The 25193-nt window shown below is 39.2% G+C and overlaps 1 protein-coding gene across 1 annotated transcript in view; it reads left to right on the top strand.

Annotated features, from left to right (window-relative positions):
* ehbp1l1a (EH domain binding protein 1-like 1a) overlaps nucleotides 1-25193 on the top strand; it is a 90514-nt gene that overhangs the window by 32110 nt on the left and 33211 nt on the right. Inside the window, exons 7-8 of the mRNA XM_079468137.1 lie at nucleotides 11288-11347; nucleotides 11475-11610. Coding sequence (XP_079324263.1) covers nucleotides 11288-11347; nucleotides 11475-11610 — 196 coding nt within the window. The remainder of the gene's footprint in view (nucleotides 1-11287; nucleotides 11348-11474; nucleotides 11611-25193) is intronic.

Raw genomic sequence — 25193 nt, 5'->3', positions numbered from 1 at the left:
TTATAAGTGATTAAAACTTATTTAAGAACTTTAAAGCCTTAAAGTCAATACAATACTTAATGGGTAGCCAAGGAAGGGTTGATAAAATTGGGGTTATGTGATCGTATTTTCTGGACCTGGTTAGAACTTAGCAGCTGCATTCAGAACTAACTATACTTTGTTTATTGATGATGCAGGGCAACCACTAAGTAGCGCATTACAGAAGTCATGTCTTGAGGTCATAAATGCATGAATAACCTTCTCCACGTCAGCAACACATAGAATATTTCGTAATTTGGCAAGATTTCTTAAGTGGAAAAAGGCCGTTTTTGTGACATTTGAGATGTGATTTCGAAATGACAGGTTGCTGTCTAATATAACGCCTAGATCTTTTACTGTATTTGTTGGAGTAACAGTACATCCTTCAACTTGCAGTTTATAATCAGAAATATTTGGTTTGCGTGTCTTTGGTCCAATAAGTAATATTTCTGTTTAATTAGAATTTAAAAGAAGGAAATTACAGGTCATCCAATGTTTTACATCTTCAATGCACACTGCCAATTTGGATAGCTGGGAGGAATCATCTGGTCTTGATGAGATATATAGCTGAGTATCATCTGCATAGCAATGGAAGCTAATTCCATGTTTTTTTCGTGTATGTCGTTATTTTGTAAGAAAGAGCACAACTGAGTGCACACTACTTTTTCTAGTATTTTAGACAGGTATGGGAGATTTGAAATCGGTCTATAGTTTCCTAGTTCATTTGGATCTAAATTTGGTTTCTTGATTAGAGGCTTAATGGCGGCCATCTTAAAGGGTCCTGGGACATGGCCTAGATTAATTGACGAGTTGATAATGTAATAAATGGGCTCAATTGCAACAGGTAGTAACTCTTTTAATAATTTAGTTGGTATGGGGTCTAATAAGCAAGTTGTAGGTTTAGATGTTGCAATAAGTTTAATTAAATCTTCCTGTTTTATAGGTGAAAAACGCTGTAGCCTTTCTTTTGGAGCGATGGTTGGTGCTAATTCATAGGACAGACTTGGAGGTTGAGTTTTTTTATTTTTCTGTAAAAAATATCATGAATTCATTGCTACCGAGGTGCGGCGGAATAGCCAGGTCAGTTGATGTCTGTTTATTTGTTAATTTAGCACTCTCGTTCCACGCCATTTTAAAGACCTCTAATTGCTATTTTATCCATTTGCGCTCCAGTTTACGTTTCTCTTTTAAGGGCCCGAGTGGTGCTATTTTACCATGGTGCAATATTTTTCTCATTAATCTTTTTTGACTTCATAGGTGCGACAGCTTCTAATGTATTAGAGAAAATAGTGCCCAATTTGCTGGTCATGTCATCGAGCGATTCTTTATTTATTGGTATGGTTATTAAAGGAGTCAGATCTGGCAAGCTCTTTGCGAAACTATCTTTAGTGGTGGAGGTAATTGTTCTACCCTTTCGATAATGAGTTAAAGGGCTGATTCATGCCGTGCGCAATGTACCTGTTATAAGATAGTGATCGGTGACATCGTCGCTTTGAGGCGTAATATCTATATTGGTTAGATCGGCTCCGTGAGATATAATCAGGTCTAGTGTATGATTAAATCGATGAGTGGGTCCTTTAATGTGTTGTATTACTCCAAAAGAGTGTAGTAGTTCTGTAAACAAGCACTTCAAATGATTAAAATTTATGCTCTGTTCTCTGAGTTACATTAAGAAAGTTTCTAAATATTGTAGCGACGCCGCCACCCCGACCAACCGGGCTCATGCATATAACAGTAGCTTGGTGGGGTACACTGATTTAGACCGAAATAATCATTTGGTTTAAGCCAAGTCTCGGTAAGACAGAGCTGTTGTCCGTGATCATTTCATTTACAATAACTGACTTTGAATTTAGTGATCTAATATTAAGTAGGCCGACCTTTATGAATTGGTTTTGGTTGTTTATTACATTGTCTTCAGGTTTAATCACGATCAGACTTTTTCTCTGACTTTTGCCAAAATATTTACTTTTTAGTATTATTCGGGGGACACATACGGTCTCTATATATTTGGAAACCGTAACATTTATAGCAGTTGAGGAGCACAGACTATGATTAAAGTTTTGATTTACCTGAGGGAGACTTACCAGAGGGAGACATAGTCAACAGGTGCGTAGCGCTTCGAGATGTTGTCGGACAGGAGAGCCAATCCGATGCTGCTGGGGTGCAGGCCGTCGGGGCGGAAGAGCCTAGGTCGCTCCCAGAACAGATCAAAATTATTAACAAAGAGCAGCTTCTGTTCAATACACCATGACATCAACCATTGATTTAGCGAAAAAAGTCTACTGAACTTTTCATTCCCTCGTCGGTAGGTAGGCAGCTCCTCTTCAGGATCTCCGACTTCCGCATCCTGACGTCGTTCACTCCCACGTGCAGCACGACAGCTCCGATGTTAGCGTCATCCTTCAGGATCGCAGGTACCTGCGCAGACACATCAAGAACACGAGCGCCGGGAAAACAATGAGTGCGCACCTTACCTTTAGTGGAGGAAGCGCGTACGGACGATCGAGTCTCAGATGATCGCAGCGTTGCATTCGGTCTCGCAGAGGGTAGCAAAGCGGTTCCTGGTCGGGATCTCGAAGACCGGTGGCGGCAGCTGAGTCATCTCACCGGTCCTGGCGCCTTTCGCTGTGGGTGTGCCGGTGCAGGAGTGAAGTTCATTCGGGCTGATCGTGTTCTCGAAGCCTGGGCTCTGTGCAGAGAAACACACGGAGTAGAAGTGGAAGAAGTATTATAATCGCGATGAAAAGATCCATGATGATATATGGAGACAGGAGAAACTTACAGAAGGACAAACATCACTGCAACGCTCCAGCAATCTGGGCTTTATAACAGAGTGGCCACACTGAACCATCTGGAACCATGATAAATGTTCTCATCGATAGCTTTAATGCTAAAGTAAAAAACGCTATCGATGTCATTGCTCCAATCAGACCCTATCTGTCTTTAAATCCAACTTAAAGACTTTTTTGTCCTTATCCTATGACATTGGTGATAGGCTTTTAACCTTTTTTCTTCTCTTGTTTCTTTGCCACACCATTTTATAGATTTATTGTTTTTAATACTAATATACGTTTTAATCAAGCATTGTCTCACTACTTTTTTCATTGTTGTAAAGCACTTTGGTCAACCCTGGTTGTTTTCAAATTGTGCTATATACTGTAAATAAAGATGCATAGTATTGTTTTGTAAGCATCTCCTTAGTGAAGACACAAAAACTTTTTTGCACTTTTGCAAAATTTGCCCTTAAAATAATATTTGAAACTGTCAGAAAAAATATTCTCTGCTCTGATTAATCCGTCTGGAAGAGACCAACCCCATCTCATCATCTGCACAATACCATATTAACAGTAAAGCGTGGTGGTAACAGCTTCATGCAGTTTTCCTGTGCTATTGAACGTAAGCTCAATAGCACAAAATACAGAGATTCCCTTAATGGAAACCTAGACCAGAGCTCTCAGAACCTCAGGCTAGCTGGACACTTTGTTCTCCACAGGACAATGATCCTAATCACGCATATAAAACAACGAAAGAGTGGCTTAAAGACAAATCAGTCAATGTCCTTTAGTGGTCTAGCCAGTGCTTGGGATTAAACCCTGTTAAACATCTCTGCAGAAACCTGAGATGTTTGTCTAGTTTCTACTGATGGTCACCATCCAACCTGACATACAATAATTTGAGGGGATCCAAGGAGAAGAACGGGAGGAAATTGTCAAATACAGATGTGTTATGTTTGTCACATCATTCCCGGAAAGACTTTAGACTGTAAAGCTGTTTTAACCAAGAACTGAGTTAATGGCAGGAGTACTTCTGCAATGTAATCATTTCAGTGTTTTATTTTCAGTACATTTTCCAAGATCCCAATTTTTTTTGTTTTGTCAATATGGTCTATGGTGCGTAGACTTGTGTTAAAAAAACAGTACATTCAAAGTAGTTTGACACAGATTTTAACAAAAATTAAGGGGTATGGATATATAAGCCACTTTACAATGCACAGCATGGTTTTAACGATTTTGGGGGGACAACACTCAGACGCGTTGGATCCTGACCCCTCACACATTAAACAACATTACAAATGTTATTTTAACCACAGGGAGACTTTAAGAATTATATACAAATACTAATTTAGTATTTGTATATTTAGTAACGTTGAAGATCTTTACTTTGTCATTGAAAATTTTAACGCCACCTTCTCGGAAAGGCTAGACATAGTTGCTCCTCTGCGCTTAAAGAAGATTAAAAATGACAGCCCGACACTGTGGAATAATGAACACACTCAGGCTCTTAAGCGGCACGAAAAATGAGATTTTAAACTAAATTAGAGGTATTTCGTACAGCATGGAAGGATAGTATTAGAAAATACAGGAAATACAGGAAAGCCCTAAACGTGTAGATCCGCCTACCTTTCATCACTAATAGAAGAAAACCAGCATAACCCTAGTTCTTTATTTGATACAGTGGCTAAATTAACCAAAAATAAATCGTCAGCGACTTCTGATTCTGTATATTAGAGAAAAAATTATAACTATGCAAACAGAAGTGAAACCCGCTGAGCAAACGACTAACTACAACGCCCCTAAGGAGAAATTGCGATTTATTTTCTACTATAGATCACAATGAACTTTCTAAAATCATTAGATCATCTAAATCAACTAAATGCAAGCTATGAAAGAGATGCTCCCAGAAATCATAGATTAAGTAGAGGCCTCTACTAAGCATTATTAACTCATCTCTGACACTAGGACATGTGCCTAAAGCATATAAGGTGGCTGTTATAAGGCACCTTGTCAAAAAAAAAACATCTCGACCCTGGAGAACTAGTTAACTACAGACCTATTTCAAATCTACCTTTCTTATCTAAAGTTCTGGAAAAAGTAGTCTCAACTCAAATATGTTCCGTATTACAGTCTCACGTATTACAGTCCTTCACGTGCACTACTCTCTCAGGCGTCAGGTCAGTTGGTAATAGCTAGTATTTCAAAATCAAGTGCAGGCGGCAGATCCCTTTTAGCACCTAAACTTTGGAATAGTCTTCCCCGCACTGTCCAGGAGGCAGACAAACTCTGTCAGTTTAAATCTGGACTAAAGACGCATCTTTTTAATCTTGCATACACTACACTATCATAATATATATATTCCGAAGATTTAGGCTGCACTAGTTAGATCAACCGAACCATGAGCACTTCCAATAACAACGGATGCATTTCTTGCATCAAAGAGTGCAGAACAGTACTCTACTCTCAGCAAGTCTTGTCTCATTGTTCCAAGGTTACTAGAGTGGGCAGGACACAGTCCAAGGTTACTAGAGTGGGCAGGACGCAGTCCAAGATTACCAGAGCGGGTAGGGCGCAATGTATACCCAGACCTGACAAATGCTGTGATGATAGAGCTGGACAAAGGACGTGGCGACTCTACAAAACTTTAGCCGCTATTAGATTATTAATGATAATCTTCATCAAATTTGCTTTTATTTTTCATTGTTGTGCAAGCGCTGTTGAGCTTGTGCAGAGGCTGCAGCTTTTGCCAGAGTGGAACTAGAATACCCTGGTAAGGCCTGGTTTCCCTCTGAGGTTTTGTTCTCCTCTAATGGAGTTTTGGGTTCCTCGCCACAGTTTGCCTGGCCAGGGGGCTGCTAGAATTTTAGTCTTATCTAATTAACACTGCATATAGGAATTTATAGGCGGTTTTGACTTGCATAACCTTTTATGTTTTGCTTGTAGTCAATATTGTCTTGTACAGCTGCTTTGTAACAATGAAAATTGTAAATATATTAAATATTGCTATATAAATCAAGCTGACTTGACTTGACTTCTGAAAAACTGAAAGATTGTCTCCGTTTAGCTTAAACATTTAAGATATTTCTTTCAGAAGCTACATATATAGAAGAGCTAACTTTTAGTAATGGCTTTAAATTATTATTTGGCGTTGAAAATAGTAATTATTCATAGACAATGGTTGCTCATGACTGCTATATAAACTACAGAAATTTTCAATAAGCAGGTACATATTTTACCCATATATCCTTGAAAACGTCTTTGTTACGACGGTAAATTCTGTTCCCTGGTGGATGGAACGAAGCATTGTCTTCTCCAAGGCAATTGTAAAAGGCCAATGAACTTTGCCAGTCTCCGCCCCATGCATACGGGTAAAAAGGAAGAAGGCGTGGACATTCATTCAGCTTGGTGCTGAGGAATCTGGGAGTCGTATCCAAGTCCCTAAAGTAGATGGCAAAGCGTTGTGGCATGAGGGACACTACTTTCTCTTTCTGTCATTCTCTCTATGTTGAATCCACAGAATGGGGTCACTATACGAAATGCCACAGCGATAAGCCGCGTCATGACTTTCAGCGGATCGACAACGACTGGCCTGGGCGAATTGCCAGTGAGCCCTTCCACGAATTGTAACCTTCTAGTGCATGTGAGACACTCTTACCATTGGCCATCACAGGCGGTGGGCCGCCTTGTCTCTAGCACGTAGGAGCCACGTCCTCAAATAATGTTGTGAATTAATCCCATGGAGAACATTGTAGCGACGTGGTTTACTGGTCTCCAGATAACCTGGACACTGGTCATTTGTTTAATGAATCTGGTCATTTCTATCTATTATATTATACAGAAATTGTATAAACCGGGTAAAATAAATTATTATGTCAAGACGAATGCTTTAAATCCGTATGGTTGCAGTTGTGGCCTAGTGATAAGAGAGTTAGATTCATTCGATTCTCAAAGCCAGCAAGAAGTGACTGACGTGCCCTTGAGCAAGGCACCTAACCCTGCGGCGCTGCAGTGATAGCTGCCCACTGCCCCGGGTGTGTGTGTTCACGACTTGCAGTGCAGTGTTTGATGTGTTGATACTGTTTTAAGCATATTTGAATAGAGAATTACTCCAATTGTGCATAAAACTGAATCGCCTAGTGGTGGGGGCCCTGTCCTGGGAGATGGTATCAGCCACAATCCAGAAGCTAGACAGGGGCACTCAGTAGAAGAATAAGGAACAGCAGTAATTGTACTCTGAGAGAAAAAGTTGCTCAGCATGCAAAATACCTTGTAGGTTCAGAAGAAAACAGAATCAGAATCTGATTGAATGTGCACGCCATCTTTTTTTATACCCGTATGCAAAGGATGGAAATTGGCATGTGTATACCATTAGCCAAGTTCATTGGTCTTTTGAAATTCCTCTCAGAGAGCATAGTTTCTCAAGTTCAAACCCCATTCTATCAACACAACATGGAGAGACTTTTAACAGAAAGGGAACTGCACGTTTTATGTCTTTTTAGTCAGTCTGATAACATACTTTTCTATCTTCTATTTAATTTCTGTCTTTCCTGTTTTTTACTCCCATGCCTTCATTCATCAACTTTCATTATTTCCCATGCTTTGTTTCAGCATCCTGGCAAAAAGAGTGGAGGTCTCCCAAACTGAAACCTACTCTGTGTCCTGCTCTGCCTACCTCGGAATATATTAACTCTGTGCAGGACCTGCAGTCAATGTGCCATCAAGCTTCAGCTACCACCTTTCCCCTTTCGCAAAACTCTTCACCTATGCCTGCCCCTCTTCCTGCTTTAACATCATCCCATGTGCAGTCTCCTCCTTCTGTGTACCTCCAAACAGTAAAAACTGTGTCTGTTACTACCAACCCAACAACATCTTCCATTGTCACTGCATCCCCTAAGAAACTTAATGCCGATTCTGCTTGTAACTCTCTCTCTCAAACAGTATTATCTATCAGCATATCTCCTCTTACCACATCATTTACTTTTAGCTCCATTGCATCTGCTATGCCATCTAGTTCTTCATTTGCTTTCCTGTCATCTGTTCGTCCTGCTGTTTTGGACTCTCTGCTTTGTTCTTCTCCTGATGTTGGTCCTGTGGTACATCCACCTGTTGTCTCTGAATCAGGTAGCAAACAAACTATTAGCATGTTAGCATGTATTTAGGTTTTAAATTTATCAGGATGGCTTTTTTCAGGTAACCAGAAAATCCAAAATAACACCCCAAAAAGCTTTTGTTTCTGAAAAAAAACATTTTCATTTTTTATAAAAAGAATTCTTTAAGAGGAACATGAAAGGGCTGTGCTAGTTTATGTGGTGTAGCATGGTAACTGTTAAAAGGTGTTTCTAAACCTCACTGTAAGAATGATCTACACCTTTCAGCTTACCCAGAATGATTTTCATTTACTTACCCGATGTTATATGTATATATGTTGTAAATGTATATAATTTTCTTCTCTCTGTGGAACACAATATATCCTAGCTAATCAACATGCTACAAGTACAAATTAATCTATATTCTAAGTTTCTGAAAGCACCTAAGTATATTCACATTACACTCACCTAAAGGATTATTAGGAACACCTGTTCAATTTCTCATTAATGCAATTATCTAACCAACCAATCACATGGCAGTTGCTATAATGCATTTAGGGGTGTGGTCCTGGTTAAGAAAATCTCCTAAACTCAGAACTGAATGTCAGAATGGGAAGGAAAGGTGATTTAAGTTAATTTGAGGAGTGGCATGGTTGTTGGTGCCAGACGGGCCTGTCTGAGTATTTCACAATCTGCTCAGTTACTGGGATTTTCACGCACAACCATTTCTAGGGTTTTGCAAAGAATGGTGTGAAAAGGGAAAAACATCCAGTATGCGGCAGTCCTGTGGGCGAAAATGCTTTGTTGATGCTAGAGGTCAGAGGAGAATGGGCCGACTGATTCAAGCTGATAAAAGAGCAACTTTGACTGAAATATCCACTCGTTACAACCAAGGTATGCAGCAAAGCATTTGTGAAGCCACAACACACACAATGTTTAAATGCCACGGCCTACCTGTGCATTGTTTCTGACCATGTCCATCCCTTTATGACCACCAGTACCCATCCTCTGATGGCTACATCCAGCAGGAGAATGCACCATGTCACAAAGCTCGAATAATTTCAAATTGGTTTCTTGAACATGACAATGAATTCACTGTACTAAAATGGCCCCCACAGTCCCCATATCTCAACCCAATAGAGCATCTTTGGGATGTGGTGGAACGGGAGCTTCGTGCCCTGGATGTGCATCCCACAAATCTCCATCGACTGCAAGATGCTATCTTATAAATATAGGCCAACATTTCTAAAGAATGCCTTCAGCACCTTGTTGAATCAATGCCACGTAATATTAAGGCAGTTCTGAAGGCGAAAGGTAGTCAAACACAGTATTAGTATGGTGTTCCTAATGATCCTTTAGGTGAGTGTATGTGTGACAGCAAATACGATTAGAAAACTTCAGTCAAAAAATAATAATTAAAAAATATATATTCTGATACTATACATTTGTTTCCAAGTATGTGCAATCCTCTGGGATTTAACCCACAGCCTTGGTGTTTGTTAATGCCATGCTCTTACCACTGAGCTACAGGAGGCTTGCAAATTTGAGATTAATAATAACTCAAGATAGCTGGAGATAACTTGATGCTCTTATTCTGAAAGTCCATCAAAAAAGTATTATCTTGTGGCAAGGCCTACAACCATGGTAATGTTATTATTTGCCAGCAAGCGAATCCTTCATATCAAGAAAAACACAATGCTGTCTTCTCCAAATGGGGTTGCTGTCATGATTCTGCCTAATCTTGTCTTGGTTTTCTGGTCTAGGGGCAGAATCATGACAGACCTACGTGTTTTATGTGGAGAGAAACATATTATTGTCAATCAGGACATGATATGTGTTCTCTCCAGTCTCGTCATTGGCCCCGCCCCTCTCGTTCCTAGTATTGCTTTCCTCCTGTGTCTCATTACCCACACCTGCCCATTGTTATCTCCTTTGTTAGTCTCCCTATTTAATGCCCTCTTGTCTATTGTCTTGTGCTTGTTCGTTGTATGTGTTACCCCGCTGTACTTGTTACCCCGTCCTAGTAGCATCGGTGTCTTGCCTATAAGCCTTGTCCTGAGAAGTGTTTAAGTTTATTGTAGTCTTTGTGAGTGTTTGTCTAGCATTAGTGTTTTTTTTAGTTGAGTTCTAGTTGAGTGTTTAGTTTTCAGTTCATAGTGTTAGTTATTGTGTACTGTCTTTTTACCCCCTCGTGGGTTTTTGTTTTCTGTATATATATATTAAAGTCTATTTGTTACCCCTTGCATCCGCTGCCTGCACTTGGGTTCTCCTTCAGTTCCATAACAGATGCTACTTTTACCAGGTTGCATGAGGATCCATGTAGTCCGTTAAAATCATTTCTATAGTGCGTTTGGTGGTGTACCAGGGGATATAAGGATGAGCATCAGGCTGGGCTGGAGCTGGGTCTTTTGGCCTTGAGTGTCCCTGGAAAAAGACTTTGAGATGAAAAAGAGGGATTTAGATAACATCTCACAAAACATTACATTTAATAATTTAGCACATCACAAATTGGATTACAATGGTAACTATAAACAAAACATAACAGTTCCTGGTATTTTATAAAAAATAATGCATTGCAATTGGAAGTGTCATGGGAATACATATATATAAATAGTATAATGATATTTATTGATATATTTTGACTTTACATACGTCTATGAGAAAGACATACAAAGAGGTAGTTGTGTTGAGGAAAGATCTATTATTTTGATATTTGAAATTCCGTGATGATGTCACTGGAGAGCACTTGTACATCATACCAGATACAGACATCAAAGTACAGTGAGAGCTATTTGTGTACTGACTTCTCCATATGCTTTAGAAATGCTTTTCTAATGTGTGGGTCTGCAAAGAGCTAGAAAAAGTTGGATCAACGTACATACCACATGCATTGACGCTGTGACAATGGGCCAAAAGCACCACTGTCACTGTACAGACACAAAAAATCCATATTTCATGCAGAAATATTTGGATTCCTCTAGATGCTGTCTTGTGCAAGAGAGATTCTTCAGGAACTACTTACATGTTTACAGATCTCAAAATACTTTTTTTTTTAATTTGAGTTCCTATAATAACCAGCAAAGCATTTCGAAGTACCAGTGTAGTGAAAAGGTGACTCCAGAACTTTAGAACTGAAAATGTTATTGAGGTTTCTGGAAGACTATAGATGGTTCCACACATAACCACTCATATAAAAATAGTTTTGAAGCACTTAAAGGGGTCATATTTCGAGATCTTTTTTAACATAAATCTTTTTTATTTTTAACATAAATTTATCTTTATTCTTGACCGTATCACCGGATTACACAGAACAGCTTTCGCAGCTCTGGTTTCTGGCCTAATCCTTGTGCGGGGTCCGATCTGCTGACCAATATCTTACCTCTGTGTGCAATTTATTTTCTGTTTCAGAGAAAAACAGACAATTAAGTGTATTAACAGAGGAGGAATATCCAAATACAGTATGTACTGGTGAGTATATCTTTATATCCAACCTTCACGTAACTTTTTCAATATACTGTCTTCTTTTATCTTTCATTTCTAAACTCTTGCAGGTTTCTACTTGTTATTTTGTGTGACCTTTCTGTATACTTTATAGGCAAAGAGGATGCAGACACTAATCCGCAAAACCATGAACCTAACCATGGCAAAATCAGAGCCAACCAAAGACCAAACATCAGTACTGAGAAGCAACAACCGGTTTTTGGACTTGAGATTGTGAGGCCTGCAAAAGGGTAAGCCATCTCCAGATAATTGAATGATGCTGCCAGAATGATTTATTGGCCTATTATGCCAACCGCTTCACTGGAGAGAATAAATGACTGTTGCACCTTAGTCCGTGATCAACCACTTGTGTTTAGCTACTACAGTGTTTGACTGTAGAGTTCACACGACACTAATGATTAAAACTGAACACTAACACGTGTGTGCCTCTCTGAATCATGTAAATACTTTCAGTAAAGGAATGCATTACATTGACCATTGTGTTCTTTGACAAACCAAATACTTTTGGAGCCATAAACGTGTAATAACATGTATAATGTACAATGTGTTTTTCTGTGTGCAGTGCACTGCAATCTGAACATTTTTCACATTTAGTTTATTTCTGCGTGCATGTTGGAGTTGCCTTACACAGTGCTTCCAACAGGATATTGTGGGACTGTGGTTATGGATGATGTCATGCGGTAATTAACATATTCATGATGTCATTGCTTCGTATTTGCGTTGGCACTTCAGATCCGTTTTGCTTCTATTTGGACTATGTATTTTAATACAGCTCACAAAAGTGCATATTTACGGCATCCTCGTGTGCATATTTTCTTTTGTAGATCCTTAGTTATAACCGCAATATCGTCTGACAAAATCATCATACACCTTAAAGACAAAATCACCATACACCTTATTTTAAATAGGGTCTGTGTAACAATGTGCATATTTTCAGATGAACCATGTTTATGTTTATATATCCAAACAGTCAGTAACAGTCACAGGTGAAAATTGCTCCACACAAAAAGTACGCTGTGCAGGTTCTGAAGAACAAAAGCTCTTCCTTTTCATACCTGTTTGTAATGTGGCGGAGAATGGCAAATACATTTCATTTGCCAATATTCATTGGCCTTTTATGATCACAAATGATAGGTTCTCAATGGCAATTCCCTAGCGTCCATCGACAAAATGTCAGACAGGGAACACATTTTCTCCCTGCAACCCTCTTCAAAAGAGTAGGATCCCAAGCGTTAGCACACAGTCAAATGGTGTTCACTTTTAAAGGTTTCAGCAAACAACTACATGCATGCGCTAGCATACACGTATGACTGGATGTTGACTCCAATGTTTACATTTTAAGCTGGTTATGCTATATTAATATAGTAATACAATTAATATTGTATGTAATGTTGTCCATTTGTTTCTTATAAACATATTCGTTTGACATATTTTCACTGGTCTGTGTTCTAATGTTCCTCAGCACCAAAGTCATGTCCAATTCTCCTTGGACAACATCTGGATTGGGTGATGATACAGCTAAGAATCACAAGGGAGACTTGTTTTTTGTGAGGGCGCTGATTAACCAGGAAGTTGGCATTTTCCCATCAGTTAAGAAAAATAATACAGAGGAAGAGGCTATGAAAAGTGTTGCGCTTGTGGCAAGATGCGTTGAAGATGTCAGTAGTCTTCCATCTGTGCCCAGTATGATGTATCTTCTTCCAGCTTCTCCAAAAACTACTTTGGTTCCAGGGATGGCATCTACAGCTTTTCCAGAGAAAATGGTTAATTGGTCTTGGGTCAAGTCTGAGCAAATACAGAACATGTGTATAAAGAAAAACAAACCAAGAGAACCTGTGCAATGGGCATTTTATGACACTAACACAGCAAATAACCTGATGTTACTACAGTTGGCATGTCCAAGAACTGCCAACATCCCAGGATTTCCCTCATTGCTATATCATATGGAACAGTCCGGAAATATGATTCATCTGCTTTGGACCTGTCCCAAAGTCTCTCTAGACTCAAGTTCATCTTCAAGACATCCAATTATTTGGTCAAATAAAGGCTGGAGCAAAGAAAATGTGGTATTATGGGATAGACATTTTGGGAAAAGTAAGGAGCACAGTTTGCTAATGTCTTCAATGAAGGGGGATTTAGAAACTACTGAAAATATGGCTTCATTGAGATTGTCATGTTCTGCAGCATCCAAGATACCACGATTTTCATGTGCTCCAAAACAAAGTACAGCAAGTATGGTCAGTATTTTTCCATGTTGTCCAAAAGTGTCCTACATTTCTGGATTTCACTCTGCAAAATACTATAGTACCACTCAAAACATTGCTGATATGTGTCCATCAAACAATAAAATAATTGCTTATAAGAATCAAAATATGGAGAACATTAAACCATTCTGGATTAAGAAACCAGCATGTCATTCAATTTATCAATGTCCTGTTCCGTTCAAATTTAAACAAGATACAAATGCCAAGAACAGTACAGCATTATTGACACCATCTTGCTCAAGACAAGCAAGAATTCCTGGATTTCCCTCTGCTCCATGGCTTACGTCTGAAACACAAATAATGTCTGGTACTCAATCAGCTTGCCCGCTGAAATCTAAAGCCTCAGGCATTCCCTCTTTAAACTTAAGCAAAACTGATGAGGCTATGGTAAATATTTTCTCTAGAAATGACAAGGTCATTTTGGTTAGAAAGTGTTTATTAGAAAAGCCAATGTACCCACCAGAGGAGTTGAAATTTGCTTGTTTTAAAGGAATGCATTCTGTGTTGCCAAGTTGTGCAGCTAAAGCTGGGTGTCCATCTGCACAAAAGGATCCATTAATGGTTAATCTGTCCTATTCTTGTCCCACAGTTTCAATAGTAGCTGGGATGTTATCAGGCAATATATCCAAAGCAGAAAGTCACTTGTTTGTAAAAGCAACACAATTAGGGGATAAACAACTGAAGGGAAAGTTGTATCATCACATACATTCTGTTCTACCCCGGTTCAAAGAAATCAAGGATGAAGTAATCAAAAGAGATATGCTAGCCATAGGACCATCTTGTGCAACCAGTGCTAAATTGCCTGGCTTCCCATCAGGCCCAGAGCTTAACAAAAGTATCTCAACAAGTATGATCTCTTCTATCGCATATTGTCCACATTCTACAAAAATATTAGGCATTCCATCAGTAAACCTGGGAAAAACGACTATAGATTCTTCAGCTGCATGGCCTCATGGGGAGATCATCTCACCTTCGTACAAGAGAATCTCAAAGGTTGAGTCAAAAATGGAAGGTGCTTCATCATTTAACACGGACCAACCACATTTCCATATGGCTACACTGCCATCTTGTGCAAGCGAGTCAAGTGTGCCTGGATTTCCATCCACATACAGCAGCTTACATGCAGCACAAGTTGTTTGCTATAAACAAGAAACTCTGGTTGGTCTGATAGATGTTAAAACAGACCTCCCTATTCCAAACAAGGCTGACCAAGAGAAGACCAATGAGAATATGGTATTTTCAATTTGCAAGGAAGGACAAAGGCGACTTATTGAGAGGGGGTAGGTTTAAGACCGTGTTTGTTACATAAAAACTTTGCATTTCTCATACTGCAATCGGTGGAAAATGTATTAAAAAAATCCAATTACACCTGTTTCCAGGAAAAGATATTGCAGAATGTGGCATTCCGTATCAGTCATGCCACTATTACTAAATGTTGAGGAGAGGTGAGTTTTGCTAGAAAGCATAAGGCAATGTGAACCTGGGAATGAATTGCTTTGTTTCGGCTTAACTGCATCGAATTCCCTTTAAATCTGCATCTAACATTTGTGCTATCTTATTCTCTTGAGGTAATAAATTCATAATAGTGTAAAAGCTCATGGCATGGGAGAAGAACTGCAGAGTTGACATGCTCATTGGTGCTCACTATCAGCAGGTTCATATAGTGCATGAACAAACTGTTGAGAAGGACACATGCATTTAAACAATCAAATATCTGATGGAATGAAGCATGCAGTAGAGTGCCATCTTTTTTGTTGTACAACCTCACATTATGTAATAATGTGCTTTTTATCCTCAGATTTAAATGTGTAAGTGCTCAGATCCCATCTTCTTCCACATGTGAAAAGAATTACAGAGACACTCTGGCTGAAAATGATGAGGTGGATAAGGGTTTATTACAGACATCAAACAAAAGTTCAAACCAGCTCACTTATGAACTAAAGAAAGAAGAAAGCACTGCTGATAGTCTGGTGCTTTATACAGTTAAATATCAAACAGGGGTGCAGCAAGGATGTGTACCAAACATGACAGATCTTCTTCCAACGTGTCCAATGTTCTCTGAGATTTTTGGATGTCCAGTCACATGTCTTTCTAGTCAATATGAAACATACACCATCAAATGGCCGATTGATGTGCACGTAATTTGGGAGAAAACACCAAAACATAAATCTACAAAAAGTATTTTGTTAATGCCGTACATGGAAAAATCCCTCTCAGGGCTACCTCTTCTGTACTCATGTCAAAATAAATCAAAAATTCCTGGCTTTGCATCGGCTAAGAGAGCCAAAGATTTTGGAACACATTTCAGGATTAAATTATGTCCATCTTGCCCAGAGATGTCGATTGTGATTGGCACACCTTCAAAGTTTATAGATCCAGAGTACAAGCATCATGGACAGTGGCATAGCATAAAAACATCATTTTTGGAAGAATCCACCGTACCAAAGCCAATTTTAAAGACTGAAATTACAGTTGTGTTTTCTGAGGTCCCTGCAATGATTGTGGCCATGGTCCCATCCTGTCCACATTTAGCTCTTATTTCTGGTTTCCCTTCTGCATCAAACAGCAAAGAAATAAATATTCAGCCATGTGAAGAGTCAAGTCAGCAATGTTTTTTATCTACTTATCCAAAAGAGTCTGCAGTTGCTGAGATAAAATGGAATGGTGAAAATAAAACACCTCATGAAACATTAAACTTGCAATCTCAAAGGGCTGCACAAATAATGGATTCCATCCCTGTAGCTCAAATAGAGGCAAGCATCTTAGAGATTCTTCCATCTTGTCCACTGTTTTCTAAAATCTGTGGGTGTCCATCTTTAAGGGATCTTCCAGGCAATAAGTGGATATCTGAAAAGTCTGTAATCTTTTGTGGATTATTGAAAAATATACCAGCCGGTATTTTGGACACTGGTAAAAATCACTCAAAGTTTATAGCAATGACACCAACATGTCTACAAGCATTATCCATTCCAGGATTTCCTTCTAGACCACATCCTATAAAAGAAATGGAACCAAGAATGCAAAACATGTATCCCTCTTACCCAATGATTTCCTATATAGCTGGCTGTCAAAGCATCCAGACACCTAACACATCTGAATGGCCTATACGTACAGGAAAAATGTGTTCAAACCAATCAAAACTTCCTGTTGTTGTGGACATCGACACAAAATGTACAAAAAACAATTATGGAATGTTTGCTTTGGCATCAACATGTCCATCTGTGGTCTGTGTCCCAGGTTTCCCATCTGTGCCCAAGCCAATAATGCTCCGTGTATGCATCCTTCAAACTTGCCCACAGAAGTCTAAAATTGTTGGATTTTCTTCAAAAGCGGAATCAGAGTATTTACACAGATCAGCTGACAAGAAAACAATGGACATTATACCTCCTAAAAAGAAGTGTGTCGCTCTTGTTGAAAGACTAGATTGGATCAATGTCTTATCAAAAATAGCGTTTCACTTAGCTCCAACCTGTCCATTACAAACTCGTATACCAGGTTTTCCATATGCACCAGAGCACATTGCTAAGCTACCTCGCAAAATGATTAATCTTCATCAGTGTGTCCCAAAGATGTCAAATATCATTGGATTTTCATCAAGTGAGAGAATAGACACAAGATTGTGGCTTAATGGTGAAAAGTCAATTTTGCTAAAGCCACTGAAAACAAAACCTGAATTACATTTCCAGTTTTCTGTTGATTTGCCATTTAAACAAATTGACAGATGTATTTTGCAGGAAATGTTTTCCCTGGTGCCAATTTGCCCAAGAGAAGCTTGCATACAAGGTTTCCCCTCTTTACCATATGTTAAACTGGAGGGTTTCTATCTAAATAAAGAACCAGACATAGTCATGCTTTTGCATTCTTGCCCATGGATTTCTTTCAAAGAAGGCATTCCTTCAGTAAGCCCTGTATCTATACAGGAATCTCAAGTTAGTATTTGGTCATCTCTGAAATGTATGTGGGTTGAAGCACTCAAAGAAAGACCTATGTTGTCTTTTGGTATTACAAATCAATATGGAGAATATTTACAAACAATGGTCTTACTTGCACCTATCTGCCCTGATAACGCACAAAACTATGGTTTCTCTTGCTCAGAAAGGCCCAAAAAAGAGCACAGAATAACTTCCATTCTGCAACCTTCTGCAGAAGCCCCACTCCCTGCAACTGATGAGATACTTTTCAGCAACACGGTCACAGAAAGCTCATATGGTCCAATTAAAACAGCTCTTGACATTGAAGCAGTTCTTGACATCCCAGGCACTACCATAAGATCAACCTCTCTATTAGGTTCTCCCGACCAACATATTGAATCTGAAGGCAAATGTACCCAACAGATAGAATCAGAAACAGATCAAATACGGGGCATGAAAGAAACTGGTAAGAGACTTTCAAAGTGTGGGGAAATGAATCTGAAATTCAAAATGTAAATTGTGTTTGTTTGTTCCTTTATAGATAAGACTTTAAAAACAGAAAGTTTTAATGAGGTGCCATTGTCTAAAGGGTGAGTTACAAAGCATGGTCTGTGGTGAAAACTCTTAATTTGTCTGCATTTTTGCATGTTCAATTAGTAGTTAGTTGATTATAAAAGAACAGGAAACTATTGGAAAATGTTCCCGACTGATATAATTCAACGTCCAATCGAAATCACTTTACAGTTTGCACCATCAAGTCTGGAAACGACTCTTTGTGCTATGCTTACGCATGTCGAGTATATGAAATATTCCGCTTGGCTCACTGGAGTTCAAAATAAGTGATAGTGCGGCGCAAATAGGAGAGATAAAGTTGAAAGGGGAAAACGTGAGCCTAATTTTACAGCTAAAAATCCAAAACGAACTACCTCTGTTCACTTTGGACAAAACATCCATGCCCGTGGAAATTTCCAGGCGCAGTGGCAAAACATCACCCGATCACTGTGCTTAACATGTTGAAGGTGAGTTAGCAGCAGCTGTACGTTACTGTTCTTATAACCAACCAGTTAGAAAGCAAGGCTTTTATTTACTTTGCCCCTTTAGATGAAAACGACAGTAATAGTCTGAAGCACGGTGACATATTGGCGCCGGCGCCTTTGTTCTTTCGAATTGTCCTACCTTATCAGGTTTTCCTACAACAGCGCAAACATTTGTATAATGTAAACCACATCGACAAAGTAATCAGGTAGGATGATTTTACAACACAATATACCCTGTCACATTGTCCAACCAGTATAAAATAATCATGTAGGATTAAATTACAGCGCAAAATAACCAGTCAACTACCAGTATTAAATATGTGGAGTGATTTAACGAAAATTTAAAAATACCTGATTGTCGTAGCAGTATAAAATAAGCACGCAGTATGATTTTACAGCGCAAAAAAGACGTAACATTAATGTGTGCCTGAGAGAACAATCTGACTGGTAGGATGAAATACATTTTAGGACAACTGTTCTTACATAAGAATCATCTGATTGGTAACAAATTTGTCTTTAATTAAGTCTCTATTGCAGGGGTATTCAACAAAATTTAAAAAAGGTCCAGTTAGAGAAAATGTTTTGAAGCAAAGGTCCAGAAGATCATAATGTCTAACAATTTAGTGGTATATATATTTAAGTAGCCTAGTAGTTCTGAATGTAATCAATAACTGGCCGTCTAATCAAATTAATTCAGTACAATTCAAAAACTTGTTGACAATATTTATTATCACGTAACATAGAACAGAACAACATATATGTATGACTGTAGATATGTACAATGTGCTCTCATTAATTAACTAAATAAAACTAGGGCTGCATGTCAAAATAAGAGAAAATAAATCAAATTCAAAAAAGTGCTTAACTTCAGAAAAATAATATAAAGGGAGGAAAAGTTTGAATTTCCCCTTTTCTGTTTCACATCTTGACTCAACAGTCTCAACTTTACAAATAATAAATCTCAACAGATCTTAACAATTGAACAGTTTTAGAGTATCACTTTCTTCCCCTCATATCCCACTCCACCATGTTTTTGCTCAGTGAGAGAATTGAGCTTTAGCCTGTCTTGCCAGAATTTTAAATCTGGGCTTGAATGGAGTCAGGGCCATTCTCATACACATGTGAAGGTGCTCATTGGTGAGCCTGGAACGATATTTAGTTTTAATTATGTTCATTGTGGAGAAAGCTGCCTCGCAGTTGTATGTAGAGCCAAACATGGTCAAGATGTATAGGGCTACTTTCCTCAGACCCGGGAAAGCAGTCTCAGGGACCATTTGGAGCCAGAAAGTGGAAGGGTCAGTTCTTACAAACTGCTCTTTCAGGGCCACATCTGCTTGGAGATCAACCAACTGCATCTGGAGAGACCCAGCATTTACCCATTTAAAGTGCTGTGTGACTTCCTTTGAGAACCCCCTGACATCTGTGATCAGAAATGGGTTCTGAATGAACATGGTGAGCTGCTCTCCAAAGCTGAAGCTGTCAAAACGGTTGCTGAAGTTTACAATCAGCTTATCAATAAAATCAACAAAAGAAGACAAATCTCTCTGTCCCTGAACCTGTTCCTGCACTGCTGGGAAGTGTACACAGTCTCCCTGCAGGTCTTCCTTGAACACTTCAAGTTTCCTCTGTAAGGAGCGAACAGCTGTCATCAGTTCACAAATTGAATTGTCCTTGCCCTGTAGCCTCAAATTCAGTTCATTCAGATGTGACGTGATGTCAACCAAAAAGGCCACATTATCCATCCATTTCACATTTTCTAAAAAGAGAGAAAACTGTGTTGCCTTCTGACTGCTTAGCTCTGCCAAAAAAGATGCTAATTCCCTCCTGATGGACCAAAAGCGCTCTAGCACCCTGCCTTTGCTGAGCCATCTCACATTGTTGTGCAGCAAAAGATCATCGGCATTGGCATCAACTTCTCTGAGGAATTCCCTAAGCATGCGATGCTGGTAGGAAGAGGATGCCCTGAGAAAATTTATCATTTTCATCATTGTATTCATCACCTCAGCATGCTCATCTGACAGGGAGGCACAGAGGACAGATTGATGAATGATGCAATGGTAAGATAACAGCTCAGGATTGTCCCCTTTCAGTCTTGCTACAGCTCCTTTTTCTTTCCCTATCATAGAAGGGGCTCCATCTGTGGTTATTGAAACCACTTGTTTTGGCTCTATTCCTCTTTTTGTTAACATCTCCTTAATGGCCAGGTAGATATCCTCTCCCCTTGTACTGGTCTGAAGGGGAGTGACACCTAACATGTCTTCACAGAATGTTTTCTGGGCTGTGTTGAAAAACCTGGCAAACACTAACAGCTGAGCATTGTCACATATGTCAGTGGACTCATCCACAGCTAAGCCTACACATGGTGCCTTATGCATGGCTTCATCTAGCTGGGTTAGCACATCCTGAGTTAATATTTCACTTTTCTTTGTGGCAGATGATGCTGACATGGGAATTTGCTTTATTTTATCACAAAGCTCATTTTTTTGTTTTCCCTCAAGTAGTGTTTCAGCTACAGCACTCATGCATTCTTTGACAACCCCTCCATCTGTAAATGGCTTTTTGTGTTTACCCAAAATCCAAGAAACTCTGAGGGAACACTCAAGAGCACGTTGTTGGGCAGTGAATGTGTTGCTCAGGATCCTGGTGGACTGGTCATATTGGGCTCTGAGACTACTTACTTTCTGTGATCTCAATTCAGATTTGAGTGGGTACGTTTGTTCAAAACCTTTATGTTTTGTCTCATAATGGCGTTTCACATTGCCACTTTTAATAAGTGCCACGGTTTCTGCACATATGAGACACACTGGTTTAGTGCTCCCATTGGGAAGTATGAACAGAAATGAGTCTGTCCATTCTGGATTAAATGCTCTGTTTTCATTGTCCACTTTTCTTTTTTTGGAGAGTGCCATTTGTTCCTTATTTTCTCTAACTGTTACCCTTTTTCTGCCTCACTCGTCTGTTTCGCTCCCTTTCTCCGTCTCACTCATATTTTCGTCAACTTTCTCCGTCTCACTCGTCTGTATCTCTCCCTTTCTCCGTCTCACTCGTCTGTATCTCTCCCTTTCGCCGTCTCACTCGTATTTTCCTCAGCTTTCTTCGTCTCACTCGTATTTTCCTCAGCTTTCTCCGGCACACTCGTCTGTATCTCTCCCTTTCTCCATCTCATTCGTCTGTTTTCGCTCCCTTTGTTTTCTACATGTATCGCTATCTTTTTAATCCGACTTTCTTTTCCTTGGTAACTTGCCTCTAAAACTCTCATCTGTCTGCACTGTACAGTCCCAATGTTTACCGCCAGGAATGCAAAGACTTTATTGGCTGAGTGGTATCACGTGGGATCGCTTAACTCACATGCAATTGGTCGGTGAGTTTCCTCATTCACAAAAGGAGTACCGTAAAGACTACAAAAGCTGTGCATATTAAAATAGAAGCGCCCCGTCAGGTTTTAATTCATAATCTTTTGTTTTGGTCCGGGTCCGTATGGGACGGCTTCTAGGTCCGGATCCGGATCGCGGTCCGCCTGTTAGTGACCTATGCTCTATTGCATACATCAGTGGGGCCATTTTTCACGTATAAGCATGAATTTTAACGGTTGCATTAGGGTTTCCTGCTCAGCTTAACGTTTGGAAGAAGACCCTCTTCAAAGTATTTATTGTAAAATACTCATCACGGAAGGAAGGATTTCAAATGTTTTAGCTGATTTTGGAAACCTGTTTGTTTGAACTTCATATATGGAGTTAATGTTTTTTTAATAGCTTTTTAATAAACTTGCCTATATAAAATAGAAATTAAATATACAGACGTGCTCAAATTTGTTGGTACCCTTACAGCTCATTGAAATAATGCTTCATGCGTCCTGAAGAGTGATTAAAATTAAAAGCTATTGTATCATGTACAGTACACTTGCATGCTTTTAGTATGTAATAGAATAAAGCAAAGAAGCTGTGGAAAGGGATGAACCAAAGAAAAAGAACCAAGGATAACTGTCAAACAGATACAAGCTGAACTCCAAGGTGAAGGTAAGTCAGTTTCTGATCGCACCATCCGTCGGTTTTTGAGCAAAAGTGGGCTCCATAGAAGAAGACGCAGGAGGACTAAATTTTTTAAAGAAAAACACAAAAAAGATAGACTGGAATTTGCCAAAATTCATATTGACAAGCCACAATCCTTCTGGGAAAATGACCTTTGAGTAAAAAAGGAGATTTCTATTAAATATAATAGACAATGGTGGATGCCAAAAACTTTTGTCAGTTTCAAGTTATTTCAGAGAAATTTTTTTGTGGAGGGGTACCGACAAGTTTAAGCACATCTGTAACTATTAAATGTCAAATTAAATTACAATGATAGAAAAATTTATAAAATAATTAGATATTTATAAATATAATAAATTAATTTGTAATTACGGGAACGGGAGATTGACAGACGGATCGGTGCAGCTTCTACAGTATTGCGGTCGATGTACCGGTCTGTCGTGGTGAAGAAAGAGCTGAGCTGCAAGGCGAAGCTCTCAATTTACCAGTCAATCTACGTTCCTACTCTCACCTATGGCCATGAGCATTGGGTCATGACCGAAAGGACAAGATCCCGGATACAGGCGGCCGAAATGAGCTTCCTCGCAGGGTGGCTGGGCGATCCCTTAGAGATAGGGTGAGAAGCTCGGTCACCCGGGAGGAGCTCGGAGTAGAGCCGCTGCTCCTCCACATCGAGAGGGGTCAGTTGAGGTGGCTTGGGCATCTGTTCCGGATGCCTACCGGACGCCTTCCCCGGAAGGTATTCCAGGCCCGTCCGACCGGGAGGAGACCCCGGGGAAGACCTAGGACACGCTGGTGGGACTATGTCTCCCGGCTGGCCTGGGAACGCCTCGGTGTCAAGTCAAGTCAAGTCAGCTTTATTTATATAGCGGTTTTTACAATTTTCATTGTTACAAAGCAGCTGTACAAGAAAAAATGACTATAAGTAAAACATAAAAGGTTATGGAATTCAAAACACAGGTCAAATATCAGACACACAATAAATTCCAATATGCAGTGTTAATTAAATAAGACTACCAAATTCTAGCAGCCCCCCCGGGTAGGCAAAACAGTGCAAAACAGTATGCAAACGGTGGCGAGGAACCCAAAACTCCATTGGAGGAGAAAAAAAACCTCGGAGGGAAACCAGGCCTAACCAGGGGATTCCAGTTCCCCTCTGGCAAAAACTGCAGCCTCTGCACAAGCTCAACAGTGCTTGCACAACAAGGCAAAAATAAAAAAATTAGATTTAAAATTATCATTATCCGGGTGTCCCCCCGGAAGAGCTAGAGGAAGTGTCTAGGGTGAGGGATGTCTGGGCATCTCTGCTTAGACTGCTGCCCCCGCGACCCGGCCCCGGATAAGCGGAAGAAAATGGATGGATGGAATCATTTGAAATTAAATTCAAATGAAATGAATTCTAATTTTACACTCATCTAATAAATTAATTAAAAATTTTCAAATATTCAAACTAATATATAATAGTTTGAAAATGAAATATATTTATAATATTCATTGCAATACAATGAAGGCGGCCGAATGTGTTCTTTATCCGGCCCTGACCACATCCTCAAATATAATTAATGTCGAGATAACTATTTATTTTAAACATTGAGTGACACATCAAGTACTCTGCTGTTCCATTTCTAATATAACTGGTCTGCATCCTCACAAGTTCAAACTCCAGAGTCTAAACTTGCCACGTCTGATAGCAAGGACAGAAGTCCGTTCTTTGCGTTCTTGGAATTGAGAAACAGCTTGAGATGGCAAAAAAGAAGCCAAAGTTCTTGTTTGTGACTTTAACAAGTAGAGCTCTAAGATTTCCGAATTGCGGAACGCAGACAAATTTGTGTTATACTGGGGTAAATCTGAATTTATTTTGCTTTGGGGGTTTACTTCACAAACATTTCACTGTTTTCTTTGAGAAAAGCTACTCTCAAACACGCACTGAAACAAAATAAAAGTCTGGTTAATTTGAACTAATTATGACTCTCAAAACACAGTAGTACAATTGTGACATACTCTCATTAGTTTATTTAGCAAACTGAAGTACATACTGTTGTATTATCAAACTAATGCTTAGTATAGTATGAGTACAATTTTGTACAAAAACATTCGAGAAAACCTAATTTCAAGGGAATTTAAACAGGCCTCTGCCCAATTAATTTTGCGGGGCTTTTTGATTGATTAATTTATTGGCTTTTTAAAAATATATATTATGCAGTACCATATTATTTTTATCAAACATTAACACTTTTTAAGAAAATTTAATTGGTTATGTATTTATTCTACAACTACTGCATTCTTTCGATTTCTTAATGTTAACTTCAGTTAACTGATAACATACTGATTGGAAAGACTACTATACTATACTGCCGATCCTTTTTACATTTAGTCATTTAGCAGACACATTTATCCAAAGCGATTTACAAAGAGTTCGGCGAGCAATAAGCGATATGTCATACAAAGAGCAATAGTACAATAGGTGCTAATACAAAGTTACTAGTTTCAACAAAAGTTAGACCACTACCTGTTGAGAGAAGAGGGTTAGTGCACTTTTTTGTATTATTATTTGTCTGTCAAGTATTCGCTGA

The sequence above is a fragment of the Barbatula barbatula genome (assembly GCF_947034865.1).
Source record: "Barbatula barbatula genome assembly, chromosome: 1".
Taxonomy (NCBI): domain Eukaryota; kingdom Metazoa; phylum Chordata; class Actinopteri; order Cypriniformes; family Nemacheilidae; genus Barbatula; species Barbatula barbatula.
Note: the sequence above shows the minus strand (reverse complement) of the source record. Positions and strands in the feature narration are given on the sequence as shown.